Genomic DNA, 19,013 nt, shown 5'->3' on the forward strand with positions numbered 1-19,013 from the left:
TTTTTTTGAGACGGAGTCTCACTCTGTCGCCCAGGCTGGAGTGCAGTGGCCGGATCTCAGCTCACTGCAAGCTCCGCCTCCCGGGTTCACGCCATTCTCCTGCCTCAGCCTCCCGAGTAGCTGGGACTACAGGCGCCCACCACCTCGCCCGGCTAGTTTTTTGTATTTTTTAGTAGAGACGGGGTTTCACCGTATTAGCCAGGATGGTCTCGATCTCCTGACCTCGTGATCCACCCGTCTCGGCCTCCCAAAGTGCTGGGATTACAGGCTTGAGCCACCGCGCCCGGCCAATTCTGTCATCTTTAACTATGTTACTTTTGGGTCTTTTTTTCATTTTAATTTTTATTTTTTGAGACAGGGTCTCACTGTGTCACCTCGGCTAGAGTACAGTGGCATGATCATGGTTCACTGCAGCCTCAACCTCCCAGGCTCAAGTGATCATCCCACCTCAGTCCCCCAAGTAGCTGAGACTACAGGCGTATGCCACCGTGCTCAACTAATTTTTTATTTTTTGTAGAGATAGTGTCTCACTAATTTGCTCAGACTGTCCTCAAACTCCTGGGCCCAAGCGATCCTCCTGTCTTGGCCTCCCAAAGTGTTGGGATTACAGGCATGGGCCACTGCACCCAGCCATATTTTCCTGCTTCTTTGTATGCCTAGTAATTTTTGTTTGCATGGATGCTAGACTTTGTGAGTTTGAGGTTATTGCATGCTGGATATTTTTGTATTCTATAAATCTTCTTGAGCTTTGTTCTGGGATATAGTTAAGTTACTTAGGACAGTTTGATCCATTTAGGATCTTACTTTTAAGCTTTGTGAGCTGGACCAGAGCCGTGTTCATTCTAGGGCAAGCCTAATCTGGCCCACCACTTGATTTTGTAAATAAAGTTTTATTGGAAAGTCACTCCCATTCATTTACTTTGTCAATGTCAACTTTTATGCAGTAATAACAGACTTGAGTAGTTGCACCAGAGACTTTATGGCCCACAAAGCAGAAGGTTTTTAGTATTTAGTCCTTTACAGGCCTTGGGCTAATCTTCTCCACTGCTGAGGTGAAACCCTCAGGAGTCCCTGATGCTCCATGAATTATGAGGGTTTTTCACTCTGGTGTGAGTCCCTGGGATTGTCCCTTGTAACCCTCTTCCCCACTGTGGATTTGGGTCTTTTTCGCCCCACTTTGCCTCGACCAGTTCTCTGCTGCACACCCGAGGGCACCTCTGCAGATCTCTGAGCTCTGTCTCTGGCCGCCTTCTCTGCTCCTGTGACCTTGCTGTCAGCTCCAGCCGCAGGCCTCCTCAGACTCCCTCCCAGCATTGCCCCCTGAACTCAGGGAGACCCCTGGGTTCTGCTCGGGGGTCCCCTCCATGCACATAGTGACCATCAGGGAAACCACAGGCAGCCGGCGGGGCAGTGACAGACTCACCTCCCTCGTTTCCCCGTGGCCGTCATGCCCGCTGTCCCACGTCTTAGTGGCCATCATGCCCACTGTCCCGCATCTTGGAGGCCATTGTTTTTGTTGTTTGGGGAAGGGGGGTACATCTGGCTTCTTCCTCCCTTTTGCTTTGAGGTGGATGTGCCCTGGGCACCTGATTTCAGAGAGTCTTTGCCGGGGTGCACGACATCCAGTCACCTGGAGCTTGGCAGCAGGTGGCATGTGCACCTGTCTGCAACATGCAGCTCTGCCATCCCACCTGCTCATGCTGCCACATAGCACTTGTGCCTGTGCTATGTTTCCCAGAGTGCAGAGTGAGGACTGTGGCCCAGCGGGGACCTCTTCTGCCCCTGGGGTGTCTGCCCCAATAATCTGGAGGCAGCCACGCTACCCCACGCTTGCCAGGAGCAGGGTCCTGGACGTACCTCTCCTTCTCTCCTAGCTCGCAACGCCCTGGTGGTCTCCTTCGCGGCCCTGGTTGCATACTCCTTCGAGGTGACTGGATACCAGCCTTTCATCCTAACAGGGGAGACAGCTGAGGGGCTCCCTCCAGTCCGAACCCCGCCCTTCTCAGTGACCACAGCCAATGGGACGATCTCCTTCACCGAGATGGTGCAGGTGGGCAGAGCCAGGAGCCAGGATGGCGTGGCCGAGGCTGCAGTGGCCCCTGGCCTGGCCCCTACCCTGATGCGTCTGCTGGGTGCCAGGGGGTCTGAGGTCAGTTGGGACAGCTGAGTCCTCAGGAAGGGACATCTCCGTCATTAAAGAATCCCAGGTCGGACGCAGGCTCAGCGAGCTCAGGGATGTCACGTTTGTGTTCCGGGGTGCTTCTCCTGTTTTGGACTCCAGCTGAGGATGAATTTGCTGTGTTCCTCCTAGCACCTGGCGCCTCTTCAGACAAGGAGGCGCCTCCTGCAGCTGACAAGCGCTTGCTCCTGTTACCTGTGGGGAGGTGTGGCTCCTTGCTGCCTTCATGGGACACTGCTGGGTCCTACCCCTTAGGAAGGCCACTCACCATCCCTCTCTCCTCTCTCAGGACATGGGGGCCGGGCTGGCCGTGGTGCCTCTGATGGGCCTCCTGGAGAGCGTTGCGGTGGCCAAAGCCTTCGGTAAGACACCTGTCACCCACGCCCCAGGCCTCCCAGTGAGCCGGCTGGGCTAGGCCTGCCTGCTTTCTAGCTTGCTTTTATCGGTTACTAGTGTTGGAAATTTGAATTCGTAATACATGCTCATGATAGATATATACGTATTATGTACATATGATAAAACTGGATCTATAACGAGACATTGCCCTCCCACCCCATGGTGTGCTGGTGAGTGTTGTAACAGCCTCTGCTCTTCGTGGAAATAAAAGGTTTTGCTTCGTGGCCCTTGCTGATGTCCATGGTGTAAATGCTACTGTCTGATTTTGAGGTCACATCGCTGAATGGGGACTTTGCACATGGAGCTGGGTTGAGATCTGCATGAACAACCATATTCTATGGCATCTCCACCATGTAGATACAGTGGGTGCAAATAACCTCATCAGCAGTAGCCAAATGCCAAATACATTAGGAAGTGATGAGTTTTAAGTATTATCTTTGGGCCAGGCATGGTGGCTCATGCCTGTAATCCCAACACTTTGGGAGGCCGAGACGGGAGGCTCTCTTGAGTTCAGAAGTTTGAAACCCACCTAGGCAACATAATGAGACCTCGTTTCTATTAAAAATAAAAATTAGCCGGGCATGGAGCACACCTGTGGTACCAGCTGCTTGGGAGACTGAGGCAGGAGGATCACTTGAGCCCAGGAGGTCGAGGTGGCATTGAGCTGTGATAGTGCCACTGCACTCCAGCCTGGGCAGCAGAACAAGATCCTGTATTATCTGTTTAGTTGAAAGTTTTGACCGGGCGTGGTGGCTCACGCTTGTAATCCTAGCACTTTGGGAGGCTGAGGGGGGCGGATCACGAGGTCAGGAGATCAAGACCATCCTGACTAACATGGTGAAACCCCGTCTCTACTAAAAATACAAAAAATTAGCCGGGCGTGGTGGTGGGCACCTGTAGTCCCAGCTACTCTGGAGGCTGAGGCAGCAGAATGGCGTGAACCCGGGAGGCGAAGCTTGCAGTGAGCCGAGATCATGCCACTGCGCTCCAGCCTGGGCGACAGAGCGAGACTCTGTCTCAAAAAAAAAAAAAAAGAAAGAAAAGAAAAGTTTGCCAACCTCTGTCTTAGATCCATGCTCCTGTGCCTTCCCCTCACATCTTGGCCTGCTCACCTCTCTGAGATGGCCCATCTTAGACTTTCCAGTCGTCTCAACTGGTCATCAGAGAGATTTCCAGTTTAAAATGTTTTTCTCGGTGGGCGCAGTGGCTTACGTCTGTAATCCCAGCACTTTGGGAGGCCGAGGTGGGCGGATCACCTGAGGTCAGGAGTTCAATACAAGCCTGACCAACATGGTGAAACCTGATTTCTACTAAAAATGCAAATATTAGCCAGGCATGGTGGCGTGCACCTGTAGTCCCAGCTACTCAGGAGGCTAAGGCAGGAGTATCTCTTGAACCTGGGAGGCCGAGGTTACGGTGAGCCAAGATCACGCCACTGCACTCCAGCCTGGGTGACAGAGCAAGACTCCATCTAAAAAAATAAAAATAGTAAAATAAAATGTTTTTCTTATTATAAAAAGTGTGGTAATCCCAACACTTTGGGAGGCCTAGGCAGGAGGATCGCTTGAGCTCAGGAGTTTGAAACCCACCTAGGCAACATAATGAGACCTCGTTTCTATTAAAAATAAAACTAGCTGGGCCTGGAGCACACCTGTGGTACCAGCTGCTCGGGATCCTAAGGCAGGAGGATCACTTGAGCCCAGGAGGTCGAGATGGCATTGAGCTGTGATAGTGCCACTGCACTCCAGCCTGGGCTGCAGAACAAGATCCCGTATTATCTGTTTAATTGAAAGTTTTAATTTAATTGTTAATAGTGGCTATGTTTATTAATATACATTCATTGTAGAAAATGTCCAAAGTGCAGAAATGAGTAAAGAAGAGACAAATCACCCGTAATCTGTTTTACTACCACAATTAACTACTGTTTACATGTTTTCTTCTTGCTGTTTGAGACAGGGTCTCTGTCGTCTGGACTGGAGTGCAGTGGCACGATCTCATCTCACTGCAGCCTCAACCTCCTAGTCTCAAACCATCCTCCCACCTCAGCGTCCTGAATATCTGGGACTATAGGCACACACCACCATGCCTGGCTAATTTTTGTATTTTTTTGTAGAGATGGGGTTTTGCCATGTTGCCCAGGCTGGTCTCGAACTCCTGGGCTCGAGTGATCCTCCTGCCTTGGCCTCCCAAAGTGCTGCTATTACAGCTGTGAGCCACTGTACCTGGCCTGATTACATGGTACTATACCTGTTTGCACTCTGTGATACATTCAAGCACATGTTTACATGCGCATATATATGAATATTTTAGATGTGTATTCGTATAGTTACATTTACAAAATTTATTGCCATACGTAGAAATTCATAATCTGTTTTACATTTTGTGAATACTTTTTGAGTGATGTTGAATATCAGTGACCATGTCTTTACTGTTGGTTCCCTTTAGCGTCTCAGAATAATTACCGCATCGATGCCAACCAGGAGCTGCTGGCCATTGGTAAGACCCCAGCTGTGGGGAAGAACCCCTGTGGGCCTCCAGGGACCCAGGCCTGCCCCTCTGTGTCTCCTGCGTCGTAGGAAGACCGTGATGGTGGTGATGAACTGGGAGGGCAGAGGTGGCCCCAGATGGGCTCTTCTGGAATATTTTGTTTTGTTTTGGGTTTTTGAGACGGAGTCTTGCTCTGTTGCCCAGGCAGGAGTACAGTGGCGCAATCTCGGCTCACTACAACCTCTGCCTCCCAGATTCAAGCGATTCTCCTGCCTCAGCCTCCTGAGTAGCTGGGATTACAGGCGTGTGCCACCATGCCTGGCTAATTTTTGTATTTTTAGTAGAGACGGGGTTTTACCATGTTGGCCAGGCTGGTCTTGAACTCCTGACCTCAGGTGATCCGCCTGCCTTAGCCTCCCAAAGTGCTGAGGTTACAGGCATAAGCTGCCGCGCCTGGCTCTTCTGGAATATTAATAAGAACTCGTTCCCAGACCTCCACACTGCTCAGTTTAACCCCTAAGAATAAGGAGCTGACATCTGCTATCTGTCCTACCACTTACTGTGCACCTGTGCTGTGTACCCGACCCTGAGGTCTGTAGCCTTGGCCTAGATCCAGGAACATCTGGAATGTCCCACCTCAAGGAGGGAGTGCCCAGGGACGGGGTCGAGAGCTGAAGGCTGTGGCCGGGGGAGTCCAGAGGAGTCTTCTGATTGTGCCTGCACCCTGCCTTGTGCCTCCCTCCAGGCAGGGGCAGGTGGATTCATGAAGACTCGGGGGCCCCAAGTTGCCTGCCTGTGGATGGGGGTCATGCCCGCTTTCACCGTTTAGTTTCCTCTTGTTATATCTCTGCAGGCTGACTTCTTAGTGGTATATTTTGAGACCACAGCGTGAATATATATATATTTTTGTGTGTGTGAGACTGAATCTTGCTTTATCGCCCGGGCTAGAGGGCAGTGGTGCCATCTCAGCTCACTGCAACCTCTGCCTTCTGGGTTCATCCGATTCTCCCACCTCAGCCTCCTGAGTAGCTGAGACTACAGGCGCGTGCCACCATGCCTGGCTACTTTTTGTATTTTTAGTAGGGATGGGGTTTCACCATATTGGTCAGGCTGGTCTCGAACTCCTGACCTCGTGATCCGCCCGCCTCGGCCTCCCAAAGTGCTGGGATTACAGGCGCCCGCCACCGCACCCGGCCCAGTGTGAATCTTAAATTCAGTTAACGTGACTGAATCGTGGGTCCCAGGCCTTCCTGCCTTTCCTTCTCGCCCCTCATGAGACTGGCGCAGGGTAACCCAGGAAGCACCATGGGCTTCTTCCCAAGGGGTGTCCACCCTGACAATTTCATGAGAGCCATTTGGCTTCTTGACAGCAAAGTGAGTGACCCAGGTTGGGTCACAAAGGGACGTTGCCCGGGCTCCTCTCTGAGCCATGGAGAGCGGGGCATTGTCTAGTTGAGTGGCGGAGCTCGGGCTTCCTAGGACTCACACACTCCCAGGCCGAGAAAATCCACAGCCTCCCCGAAGCCTCCCAGTAAATCTTCCAAATGTGATTTCCCAGAGCATCCCATTCCCATTACTTTACTTATTATAATTGTTATTTGAGACGGAGTCTTGCTGTGTCGCCCAGGCTGGAGTGCAGTGGCACGGTCTCGGCTCTCTGCAACCTCTGTCTCCTGGGTTCAAGCAATTCTGCTGCCTCACCCTCCTGAGTAGCTGGGATTACAGGCGCCTGCCCCCAAGCCCGACTGATTTTTGTATTTTTAGTAGGACGGGGTTTCGCCATGTTGGCCAGGCTGGTCTCGAGCTGCTGACCTCTGGTGATCCGCCCGCTTTGGCCTCCCAAAGTGCTAGGATTACAGGCCTGAGTCACAGCCTCTGGCCCTATTCCCATTACTTTAAAAATACCACAGAACTATTCTGATGGCATGCTGAGTTCCAGGGATACAACGCAGACAGAGCGAAGGTCAAGGTTACTGTGACAGCCATGGGATTCCTTGATCTCAGACAGGCCAGGTAGGCTTTAGCAGCCGCACAGCAAGAAGCTGGCTGATGTCAGCCCGTAAAGGCCAAGCTGGGAGGGGTCGCCCTGGTCAGCTTTGGCTCACAGAGTTGGGTCCCCAGCCCAAGCTGTTGCAGAGTGAGGATGATCCCGTGCAGCCTGTGGTCACCGGAGGCCTCTGCTGAGACCTCCCACGCCTGCATTTCCTTGTCCTATCCCCTCTCTCTCAGGGCTGTGAGCTGGGCCATGTCACCCGGGATGCCCTGATACTGAGTTGGCCCCAGCCCAAGCTACCTTGAGAGCAGGCCCTGCACCTTTGTAACCTGAGAACCCACTGTGGGTCTTAGCGAGCGGGAGGGATTCTGGTTTTAGTGGTGCCTCCAGGTGAGACAGATGCTGGTGGGAGCGTGGGGTCAACCTGAGCAGTGAGCCCCGTTCTCGGGCCTCAGCGATGCTGCAGGCGTGGGCTTTGTTGTCGGCAGCCGGCATCACCTGGGGAGGCAGCATACCAGCCATGACCTTGGCCTCACTGTGGCTGTCGTCTCGTGAGAAGGAGTGCTGGGTTTGAAAGGAATTGGGTGGAGAACTGTGGGCAGCCACTGACCTCCCGAGCACGTAGGGTTTGTCTTACGGGCGCTTTCGTCTCAGCTGTCACCCCCTCCTGGGCGGTGAGATGCTCCCCTCTGTTCTGCTTGGGGAAGGCATGTCCTAGTCACACAGGAGAGGCTGGGTGAGAAGTGTTTGAAAGCTAGGATCTGGCTGGGCGTGGTGGCTCACACCTGTAATCCCAGCACTTTGGGAGACGGAGGTGGATTTATCACCTGAGGTCAGGCGTTTGAGACCAGCCTGGCCAACATGGCAAAACCCTGTCTCTACTAAAAATACAATTAACTGGGTGTGGTGGCTCATGCCTGTAGTCCCAGCACTTTGGGAGACCAAGGCAGGTGGATCACCTGAGGTCAGGAGTTTGAGATCAGCCTGACCAACATGGTGAAACCCCATCTCTACTAAAAATACAAAAATTAGCCAGGTGTGGTGGCACATGTCTGTAGTCCCAGCACTTTGGGGGGCCAAAGCAGGTGGATCACTGAGGTCAGGAGTTTGAGATCAACCTGGCCAACATGGCAAAACTCTGTCTCTACTAAAAATACAAAAATAAGCCGGGCGTGGTGGTACGTGCCTGTAATCCCAGCTACTCGGGAAGCCGAGGCAGGAGAATCGCTTGAACTGGGAGGCGGAGGCTGCAGTGAGCTGAGATCGTGCTACTGCACTCCAGCTTGGGCAACAGAGCCAGACTCTGTCTCAAAAAGGAAAAAAAAAATTGCTAGGCTCTACATCTGCAAGAGTGTGGCCTGTTTTCTTCCCTGAAAGAGTGCACAGGCTCAGGCCCCCAGGATAATTCTCCCGAGCCCTGCCTTCCCGCCTCCCTTCTGGGTTTTTATCCCCTCCCCATCTCCTTTCCCTCCGTCCTGTGTGCCTACCCTCCCCGATCAGCCTGTCTTGCCTCCTCCCCAGGTCTCACCAATGTGTTGGGCTCCTTCGTCTCCGCCTACCCAGTCACAGGCAGCTTTGGACGGTGAGTGACGTGTCTTCCACTTATGTTTGTCCACGTTGGATGCCTTTACGGTGTTATCCTGACGAGGAGTCTGCCTGCCCTGACCCTGGCGCCCCGTCCTCCGCTGTGAACTCTCCGTGGAGGGGCAGGGCTGGGGGTCACCCCGCTGTCCTCCAGGGTGTCCTCTGTTTCTTTACTCTCATAGATGGTCCTGCAGTTTAATACTAGAAGCTTCCACTGGGCATTGTGGTATACCCTTGTTATCCTATTTACTCTGGAGGCGGAAGCAGGAGAATCGCTTGAGCCCAGCGGGTTGAGGCTGCAGTGAGTTGTGACTGCACCGCTGCGCTCCAGCCTGCGCAACAGAGCAAGACTCCGTCTCTAAAACAAATGCTGGAAAGTTCCCAGCACGCCAAAGCCCTTCTGGCTCCTGGTGCCAGAGTCAATTCCTAAGAGGACGTGGAGACAGGAAGGGCTGCAGCTCTGCCCTGAAGAAGCCAGGCGTGAGGCTTAGCCCAGACGCCCTAGGGCCCCTCCTCAGTCAGGACAACAGGATGGGGGTGATCTGTGGCTTAAAGGAGAGAAGGAGGCACCGCTTGGCAGTGCCCAGTGCCCCAGCTGCTGATGCTCGCCCTGCAGGGTGTGGGGCCCCCACCTGGACGGGGGCAGGAACCCGAAAGGACGTGTACTTCCTGAACTGCTTCCTGTAGTCAGGGTGGCCTGAGCACAGCGCTCTGTGACTGCACCCTAAGTCTCTTTGCCTTGCCCCTCTTGCAGTCCCTGCCTGCTTCCTAAGCTGTGCTGGGAGCTGATGTCCCCTCGGAAGAACAGCCACAGGGTGTGGGCTGAGGTCTCCCCTTTCCCGGCCTCTGGTGACTGACGGTCTCTGTGTTGCCTTCCAGGACAGCCGTGAACTCTCAGTCGGGGGTGTGCACCCCAGCGGGGGGCCTGGTGACGGGTGAGGCCCTGCATCTTCCCCTTGTGCCCCCAGCCCTGAGAGTGGGAGAAAGGCAGGAGGGGGCCCAAGAGATGTCCCGTCCCTTTGGCTCCTGGGCCGCGTGCCCCAGGACTGCACAGGGACTTGGGCCACAGAGGAGTGGGGGGACCACAGGAGACTGAGCAGGGGCTGGGGGCCTTGGCACTCGTCGCCCTACCCCTGCCCCATCCCCAGTGGGCTCCGCTGAACAGGAGGCTGCTATGCTGCGTGCTGGGGGCACCCTGCGCCCCCGAGGTCACCCGTGTTCCCGCGCCCCGCAGGAGTGCTGGTGCTGCTGTCTCTGGACTACCTGACCTCACTCTTCTACTACATCCCCAAGTCCGCCCTGGCCGCCGTCATCATCATGGCCGTGGCCCCGCTGTTCGACACTAAGATCTTCAGGACGCTCTGGCGCGTTAAGAGTACGTTCTTGTCCTACCGGGAGAGCACTGTGATGCAGTGTCTGAACGCGGAGAATGTCATTTGTGCTACACCATTTTCCTGCAGCCACTGCTGCGGGGCTGGGGCTGGGAAGTTAGGGCAGTCCCGGAACAGAGGAGTGGATGGCCAGGAGATGGCCCCAGAGATGGTCCAGAGGCTCAGTGGGAAGAGCTGGAGCTCCTTGTCCTGATACCTGGGGTCCTGAGGGGAGCACTGACCCGGGGGAGAGTCTCCTCCTGATCCCCCTGCCCTCATTCCCACCCTCCCTGCTGCCTCTAGCCACCGGCCCAGCTGGGGGAGGGACGGGAGAAGTGCCTGGTGACCAGCAGGGGCAGTGGAACAGCCTTGCACGCGGGCCCTGACTGCCAGTTCCTTTAACTTAACACATGTTGTTTTCTTTTGTGGAAGAAGCATGCAGTGGGTTCACCTAGCTGACTTGGCATTTTCTGGTCAGCCCCAGCAAGTTGCCAGGTGAAAGGATGGATAATTTTCTTGCATGCCTGTCGCATGCCAGGGCCTTTCGCATGCCAGTGCGCTGGGGCTTTAGAACAGCCCTGAAACATGTTAATATGCCCACGTGGAATGGGATGGTCGCTACCGCTAGAAACCGAGGCTTAGCCAGGGTGGGGCGGGCCTGACCTACGTGAGGTGGAATCCCCGCCAGGCCTGAGCCCATGCACTTTGTCCCCAGGGCACCTTCTTGGCCAGGTCTCAAGAGTTCACGTGGTCCCTGCCCCACTCCTCAGGCCAGCTCTGTGCCCTAACAAGCCGCTGCCACTTCCCTCCCTGAGGTGGGAGGCCAGGGACTGAGCGGGCAGGTCTCAGCTGCGCTCAGCTCGGATGAGGAGGGACCGAGCGGGTGGGTCTCACCTGCGCTCAGCTCGGATGAGGCGGGCATTTCCTTCCTTCGACTTGAAGCCTGGCCTGGTCAGCAGCTGCTGTCCCCAAGTCCTCAGGAGTCCCCTCGGGGGCTGCTTTGGGTCCATGAGCACCTTTACTCATATGTGGGGGTCAGAAAGCTCCCACTGGTCAGCAGGGCCATGTTGGGGGCTGGGGTGGCTGCCAGGCGCCCCTCAGCAGCACCCTTCTCCTAGGACTGGACCTGCTGCCCCTGTGCGTGACCTTCCTGCTGTGCTTCTGGGAGGTGCAGTACGGCATCCTGGCCGGGGCCCTGGTGTCTCTGCTCATGCTTCTGCACTCCGCAGCCAGGCCTGAGACCAAGGTACCCTGCCGTGGCCTCTGAGTGGGGAGTGCGCTGGGGGCAGGACTCCTGGGCACGGTCTTACGTGTTGAGGGTCTGGGGTGATGGTGGTCATGGGTGCTGCTGAAGGGGACCGCTTGCTGGCAGACGGGCAACCACCCCGCTATAAACCATGGTGTTCTCCCACTGTGTGGGGGCCGTGGGGGTCTCCCCTTAGCACCCCACTCCCGGTTCCCTCCAGCGTGCTAGGTTGGGTGGGGGCTTCCTGCTTGGGACAGGCCAAGCCTGGTGGAGGCTGCCCAGTCTCCAGGACTCACTCCTCCCTGCAGGTGTCAGAAGGGCCGGTTCTGGTCCTGCAGCCGGCCAGCGGCCTGTCGTTCCCCGCCATGGAGGCTCTGCGGGAGGAGATCCTAAGCCGGGCCTTGGAAGGTGCATGGGCGGGGGCCAAGGTGGTCTGAGGTCGTTCCCCTGTCCTCTGCCCTCCACTCCCAGCTGTTCAGGACCCCAAGGCCCTGTCCCTGACACTCTCCAGTCCACAAGGATTCAGGCGTCTCCGAGTGGGCAGGACTGTCCCCTGTGGGCCTCAGCCAGTGACTGCTGCAGCAAGGGCGGTGGCTCCCCACATACCGCTCCTTCTCTGCCCCTAAAGTCCCCTTCCTGTTTCTGGGGGGTTGATTTTAGGGGAGCCAAGGGCCTGTGAGTCCTAGGAGGGAAACAGCTGCTGCTGTCATCAAACAGTTGTATCTCTGGTCCTGCCACCCGAATCCCCCAACTGGGTGACTCAGTCCCCACGAGATGGAGCACTCTGGCCTCTCTGTCCCCTGCCCCTGGCCAGAGCCTCCTTTGGCCTCTGCGGAGCGGCTTTGGGCTGCTCTGCGTGGCATGACCTGGCTCGGACCTGTCTCCCCAGTCTCCCCGCCACGCTGCCTGGTCCTGGAGTGCACCCACGTCTGCAGCATCGACTACACCGTGGTGCTGGGGCTTGGCGAGCTCCTCCAGGACTTCCAGAAGCAGGGCGTCACCCTGGTCTTCGTGGGCCTGCAGGTGGGTGTGCGCTGGGCTGCCTTAGGGGTTAGCAGCTGCCTCAAGTCCTTCCTGTGCCTGCCTCCCGTGGTGAATGTGACATCTCTGGGCTGTGATACTGGACGGCCCTTCGGCCAGTGCTGGCTCTGCCTCTGATTTAAACAGTTCTTGTTCCCATCTGGCCTTCCTCGTCCCTCCCTGTGGAATGGGGAGTGGTGGCCCCCAGCCCTCTGAGGGGTCACGTTATGGCTTCATTTCCCTGGTGGTCACTGTCACACTGTCCTCAGTGCTGGGGACACACAGTGAATGAGGGTCAGTCCCTGCTCTCAGGGGAATTGTATTTTAGGAAACAAAAAGAGACAGGTGAGGCCAGGTGTGGTGGCTCACACCTGGAATCCAGCACTTTGGGAGGCCAAGGCGGACAGATCACTTGAGGTCAGGAGTTCGAGATCAGCCTGGCCAACATGGTGAAACCCCGTCTCTACTAAAAAATACAAAAAAAACAACAACAAAAACAAAAACAAAACTAGCCAGGTGTGGTGGTGAGCACTTATAATTCCAGCTACATGGGAGGCTGGGAGAATTGCTTGAACCCAGGAGGTAGAGGTAGCAGTGAGCCGAGATCCCACTACTGTACTCCAGCCTGGGCGACAGACAGAGACTCCATCTCAGAACAAAACAAAATCAGGTGCGCGGCCGGGCGCGGTGGCTCAAGCCTGTAATCCCAGCACTTTGGGAGGCCGAGACGGGTGGATCACGAGGTCAGGAGATCGAGACCACCCTGGCTAACACGGTGAAACCCCGTCTCTACTAAAAAATACAAAAAACTAGCCAGGCGAGGTGGCGGGCGCCTGTAGTCCCAGCTACTCGGGAGGCTGAGACAGGAGAATGGCGGGAACCCGGGAGGCGGAGCTTGCAGTGAGCTGAGATCCGGCCACGGCACTCCAGCCTAGGCGCCAGAGCAAGACTCCGTCAAAAAAAAAAAACCAAAAAAACAGGTGCGCATAGAATTTCGTGAAAAACTTATTGTCAGGGCTTCCAGAGACTGAAGAAGACGACAGGTTTCTATGGAGGCCGTCCTGTTCAGAGCTGCAGGTAAAATGTAAGGGCCAGGTCCCGGGCCCTGCATCTTAGGCCTCACCTGGGAGCCTTCCGAGCGCTGCAGGGTCGACATCGCAGGAGTGTGGCCGGTGTTTGCAGAGAGGCAGGGGTCTCTGTTGCTGCAATTAAATGTGTGCTCCCTGACAAGTCCTAGATGGCAGAACATGGGGGACTAGGGCGTGTCCCCAGGCACTGAGAGGAGACATTCATGAACTAGCCATGAAACAGGAGGCTAACTGAACCGTATACTCCCTGTGTGGGCCACAGCTGGTACTTGTCAGGGTTTTATTCATCCCCAACCTGGCCCCTGAGGCTAGTGCTATCTTTTTTTTTTTTGAGGGAGTCTTGCTCTGTCGCCCAGGCTGGAGTGCAGTGGCCAGATCTCAGCTCACTGCAAGCTCCGCCTCCGGGGTCTACGCCATTTTCCTGCCTCAGCCTCCCTCTTTTTTTTGTTTTTGAGATGGAATCTCGCTCTGTCGCCCAGGCTGGAAGTACAGTGGCGTGATCTCAGCTCACTGCAAGCTCCGCCTCCCGGGTTCACGCCATTCTCCTGCCTCAGCCTCCCAAGTAGCTGGGACTACAGGCGCCCACCACCACTCCCGGCTAATTTTTTGTATTTTTTAGTAGAGACGGGCTTTCACCTTGTTAGCCAGGATGGTCTTGATCTCCTGACCTTGTGATCCGCCCGCCTTGGCCTCCCAAAGTGCTGGGATTACAGGCGTGAGCTACTGCACCCGGCCGGCTAGGGTTGTCTTCATCCCCTTGTCCAGAAGAGGTCATTGAGGCCCAGAGAAGCCAGGTAACCTGCCCACGGTCACACAGGATGGTGGACCAGGCTTCAGATTTGGGCATGTGCCTTCGGAGCTTTGCTCATAAGTGTTACATCCTGTGTCATATTTGCAGAGCACATGTCTTCATGGTCTTTGGAGATGATTCACTTAAAAAAATACTACTCTGGCCCAGACATGGTGGCTCATGCCTGTAATCCCAGCACTTTGAGAGGCCAAGGTGGGAGGTCAGGGGTTTGAGACCAGCCTGGCCAACATAGTGAAACTCTGTCCCTACTAAAAAGACAAAAATTAGATGGGCGTGGTGGCACATGCATGTAATCCCAGCTACTCGGGAGGCTGAAGCAGGAGAATTGCTTGAACCTGGGAGGCGGAGGTTGCAGTGAGCTGAGATCTCGCCATTGCACTCCAGCCTGGGTAACGAGAGCAAAACTCCGTCTCAAAAACAAAACAAACAAAACAAAACAAAACTCCTCTGGGCCAGGCAGATTACAGGATTATATCTGTAATCCCAGCACTTTGGGAGGCCGAGGCAGGAGAATCACTTGAGGCCGGGAGTTTGAGACTAGCCTGGGCAACATGATGAAACCCCATCAAAAAAATAGGAAAAATTAGCTGGACGTGGTGGCGTGCACCTGTAGCTACTCAGGAGGCTGAGGTGGGAGGATCACTTGAGTCTGGGAGGTTGAGGCTGCAGTGAGCCATGATCATGCCACTGCATTCCAACCTGAGCAGTGAGCAAGACCCTGTCTCAAAAAAACAAAAAAATTAAAAAAAAAAAAAAAATCCTCCTCTGACAGCATTCCCCTGGGGCTGCGTTTCTTCTCACCGTTCGCTGGTGTGGAGGTGAAGCTGTGCCTCTCCAGGAGACTCTCAGATTGTGTGTCCACCAGGCTGCCTGCCGTGTGCTAGAGAGGGACATCCTGCCCTGGCTAAAGTCTGTCTGTCCTTCAGGTCCCTGTTCTCCGTGTCCTGCTGTCCGCGGACCTGAAGGGGTTCCAGTACTTCTCCACCCTGGAGGAAGCAGGTGGGCACAGTCAGACATCCTGCGACTTCGGTGATTTTATAAAAATCGTAAATGCTTATTGTAAAAACTACAGAAAACCAGCTGGGCGCAGTGGCTCATGCCTGTCATCCCAGCACTTTGGGAGGCCGAGGTGGGCAGATCACCTGAGGTCAGGAGTTTGAGACCAGCCTGGCCAACGTGGTGAAACCCCATCAGTACTAAAAATACAAATATTAGCTGAGTGTGGTGGTGGGCACCTGTAGTCCCAGCTATTCGGGAGGCTGAAGCTGAGAATTGCTTGAACCCAGGAGGCAGAGGTTGCAGTAAGCTGAGATTGTGCTGCTGCACTCCAGCCTGGGTGAGAGAGCGAGACTCTGTCTCAAAAAAACACAAAAACAAAAACAGGGAACCACCTCCACCCCAGTCCACTTTGGTGATCACTCCAGACCCCTCCCCTAAACATGCGTATGTGCCTGCCTGTCAGTGTGTGGATATGTGTTTGTGGTTTTACATAAATGGGATCATTTCACACCTGGTGCTCTGGAACCCACATTTTTCATGCAGAAGGTTGGAAGAATGTCCTTCCAGCGGAAGTCCACACCCCGAGGGATCAGGACCAGGACAGAACAGGGCCGGGTCAGGAGATCCAGAAGCCCCAGGACAGGAGGGACGGGAGGGACAGGAGCAGGGGGGGCGCTGAGCCCTGAGACAGCAATCGCTGGAGGTCTGAGCTGCAGCAGGTGTCAACAAGAGGATGGGCCAGCGATGCAGAGCATCCACCCCAGGCCACACAGCAGGGGCCAGAGGTCCCAGGCCCCAGTTCCGGGCCTCTTCCTCTTCCACGGAGGCCACAGCTGGAGCAGGGTCAGCTCCGTGAGAGTGAGGGGGGCGGATGTTGTACCAGCTTTGTTGGCTCAATGTGATGTCAGGGAGATTCACCCATGTCGTTGCTAGAAGGAAGCAGCTCAGATGCAGTGCACTGGAGGTGGATAAGCAGACTGTGGCCTGGCCATGGGATGGGAGGGTACCCTGAGCGGTAAGAAAGGGCCGTTAGTCACCTGAAAAATACGCTCACAGAGACTCAGCTGAGACCCTCAGGGAGTTAGTGACACTGGCCTGAGTGGCCCATAGCTCCTTCCTGCGCACCTTCTAGAACCCTGAAAGGCCCCCGTTAATCCCTTCCCGTGAACTGACCCATCCTCACTTCTGAGCTTTCAGTGCTTGAAAAATTGTTTGTACTTTCTGCAGAGAAACACCTGAGGCAGGAGCCAGGGGCCCAGCCCTGCAACATCAGAGAAGACACCGTTCCGGACCACAAGGTCGCCCTGCTCGAGGCGTAATGGGGCCACCCGTGGGTATCCACAGTTCGCAGGGTGTTCCGGAAGGTTCTTGTCACTGTGCTTGGATGCTGGATGCTGCCTGACAGACATGCTGGCCCTGAGCAGGTAACCTGGGGAGGAGAAGGAAGCCAGGCCTGGAGGTCTACGGCCGGGGCGGGGGCGGCTCAGTGGCTTCCTGCGGAATGACTGGAAAATGACCTCGCTGCTGTTCCCTGGCATGATCCTCTTTGGAAGAGTGGTTTGGAGAGAGTCTTCTAGAATGACAGACTGCGCGAGGAAGCAGGGCCACGGGTTTCCGGCCTGGGCTGTGCGAGGCGTCCTGGGGCCCACAGCACCTTCCCGGCCCACCAGTGCCACCTGCAGGGGAGGGACGGGGCAGGCGGGAGTCTGGGAGGCGGGTCTGCTCCTGTTTGCGGCATCTGTGCTCTCCAGGAGAAAAGCAAGGTGTGCCAAATGACGTCAAGTCTCTATGTACAAATAATTCTGTTTTGTAAATGGAGAGAGTGATAGCTTCGGTGATTTTGTAAAAGTCATAAATGCTTATTGTAAAACATACAGGAAACCACCCCCAACCCCATCCACTTGGGTGATCACTCCAGACCCCTCCCCAAACGTGCCTGTCCATCAGCGTGTGGATGTATGTTTACAATTTACATAAATGGGATCATTTTATACATGGTGCTCTGGAACCCACGTTTTTCATGCAGTCGTTTGCAGTGAGTTATTTATTGTGATAATAAATAGCATTAGAACACATGGTTTTTAATGTCTGCCTGGTATTTCGGTCTATATATGCATCATAATGGACTTACTGAGCCCGCTGTTCAACGTGTGCTTGGGTTAGAGACGGGATCATGCCCCCTTAAGACCCTTAAGTTGAAGGCTTCGCCCTCTATGTGACTGCGTTTGGAAATAGGGCTTTTAGGGGTAACTAGGGTTTAATGAAGGTCATAAAGGTGGGCCCTGAACTGATAGCTTTAGTGTCCTTATGAGAAGAGATGCCAGAGAGCTGGTTCTCTGCACCCTCGCCCCAGGGAACGCCACGAGAGGACACAGCAAGGACCAGGCCACGCGCCTGCCAGGAAGAAGGGCCTCGTGAGGACCCCAGCCTCCAGAACCAGGAGAAAATGAATGTCTGTGTTAAGCCCCGCAGGCGGGGGTGATCTGTCACGGCAGCCTGAGCAGATGAGGACCGCCTGCATGTTTGTATTTTTATGAATGCTTTGATTGAGTCTGGGGGTAAATCCCTGGAGGCCTGTGGCAGCCTCGGAGGTGTGTTCTCCCTGCATTTTCTTCAAGAAGAATGTGGCCTGCCCTGCTGAGCCTCGTTCTGCCCAGGCAGTCCCAGCCAGTGTCAGCACAGCAAGGAGACAGCCGCTGTAACCAGGGCTGCTGGCTGCGGGGCTCCCCACTGGACATTGGAGCGGACATTGGAGTGTGTTCATCCGCATGACTCTTCCAGGTGCCTCGCCTCCCATTTTCCTTCCTTCCTTTCCTTCCTTTCCTTCTTTCCTTTCCCTCTCTCCCTCCCTCCCTCCCTTCCTTCCTTCCTCTTTCTTTCCTTCTTTCCTTTCCTCTCTTGCTCCCTTCCTTTTCTTCCTTCTTTCTTTCCTTCTTTTACTTTTCTTTCTTCCTTCCTTTCCTTTTTTTCTTCCCTTTCTCCCTTTCTTCCTCCCTCCCTCCCTTTCTTCTCACTGTGTTCCCCAGGCTGGTCTTCAGCTCCTGGGCTCAAGCAATCCTCTTGCCTCAACCTCTGGTGTGGCTGGCACATGCCACCACGCCAGGCTAATTTATTAATTTTTTTTATAGAGACAGGGTCTCACTTTGTTTCCCAGGCTGGTCTCAAACTCCTGGGCTCAAGCGATACTCCGGCTTCAACCTAAAGTGCTGGAATTAAGGTGTGAGCCACTATGCCTGGGCCTCTCTCATCCAGGGATGAACTGTTCACCTCTGCCCTCCAATCCATGTCATTTGTGACTTCAGGCAGCTTCTCTTTCTACATAAAGTGAACCTGTCCCAAAGCTGTGCTCGCTGGGCCTCCCTGCCAGGGCTGGAAGGGGCAGCAGTCCACGTTTGGCTTGCACCCACATACCAAGGGCATCCATGCTTGAACCTAGACATGGTTCATTCACAGGGATGGGTGAAGGTAAACAAACTGTGGCGGGCACTAGGCACTATCAGTTTCATAAATCTGCACACCACCTATGACTCAGCACTTATGCTTCTCAGAATCTACTCAAACATGCTTGAGTCAGCCTTCTAGGAAGCAGGAAGAAGTGGGAAGAAAACTGGGTGTTTCTGAATTCAGTAACGTCTTGACTATAGGATACCATGGAATATTGCGCAGCAATTAAAAGAAATGAGGTGAAGGCCGGGTGTGGCGGCTCACACCTGTAATGCTAGCACTTTGGGAGGCCGAGGCAGGTGGATCACTTAAGGTCAGGAGTTCAAGACCAGCCTGGCCAACATGGCGAAACCCTGTCTACTAAAAATACAAAAATTAGCTGATCTCTGTGACAGA

The 19,013-nt window shown here is 54.8% G+C and overlaps 1 protein-coding gene across 2 annotated transcripts in view; it reads left to right on the forward strand.

Annotated features, from left to right (window-relative positions):
* Positions 1–17,248, forward strand: part of SLC26A11 (solute carrier family 26 member 11) — a 36,429-nt gene extending 19,181 nt beyond the window's left edge. For both annotated transcript variants that reach the window (XM_025361555.1, XM_025361556.1), the window contains 11 exons: positions 1,875–2,050; positions 2,469–2,541; positions 5,021–5,071; positions 8,577–8,637; positions 9,519–9,574; positions 9,874–10,014; positions 11,128–11,255; positions 11,564–11,663; positions 12,145–12,278; positions 15,101–15,173; positions 16,401–17,248. In XM_025361555.1, coding sequence (XP_025217340.1) covers positions 1,875–2,050; positions 2,469–2,541; positions 5,021–5,071; positions 8,577–8,637; positions 9,519–9,574; positions 9,874–10,014; positions 11,128–11,255; positions 11,564–11,663; positions 12,145–12,278; positions 15,101–15,173; positions 16,401–16,492 — 1,085 coding nt within the window. In that variant the 3' untranslated portion in view covers positions 16,493–17,248. The remainder of the gene's footprint in view (positions 1–1,874; positions 2,051–2,468; positions 2,542–5,020; positions 5,072–8,576; positions 8,638–9,518; positions 9,575–9,873; positions 10,015–11,127; positions 11,256–11,563; positions 11,664–12,144; positions 12,279–15,100; positions 15,174–16,400) is intronic.
* The last annotated feature ends 1,765 nt before the right edge of the window (positions 17,249–19,013 follow it).

This window comes from Theropithecus gelada, chromosome 16, assembly GCF_003255815.1.
Source record: "Theropithecus gelada isolate Dixy chromosome 16, Tgel_1.0, whole genome shotgun sequence".
Lineage (NCBI taxonomy): Eukaryota > Metazoa > Chordata > Mammalia > Primates > Cercopithecidae > Theropithecus > Theropithecus gelada.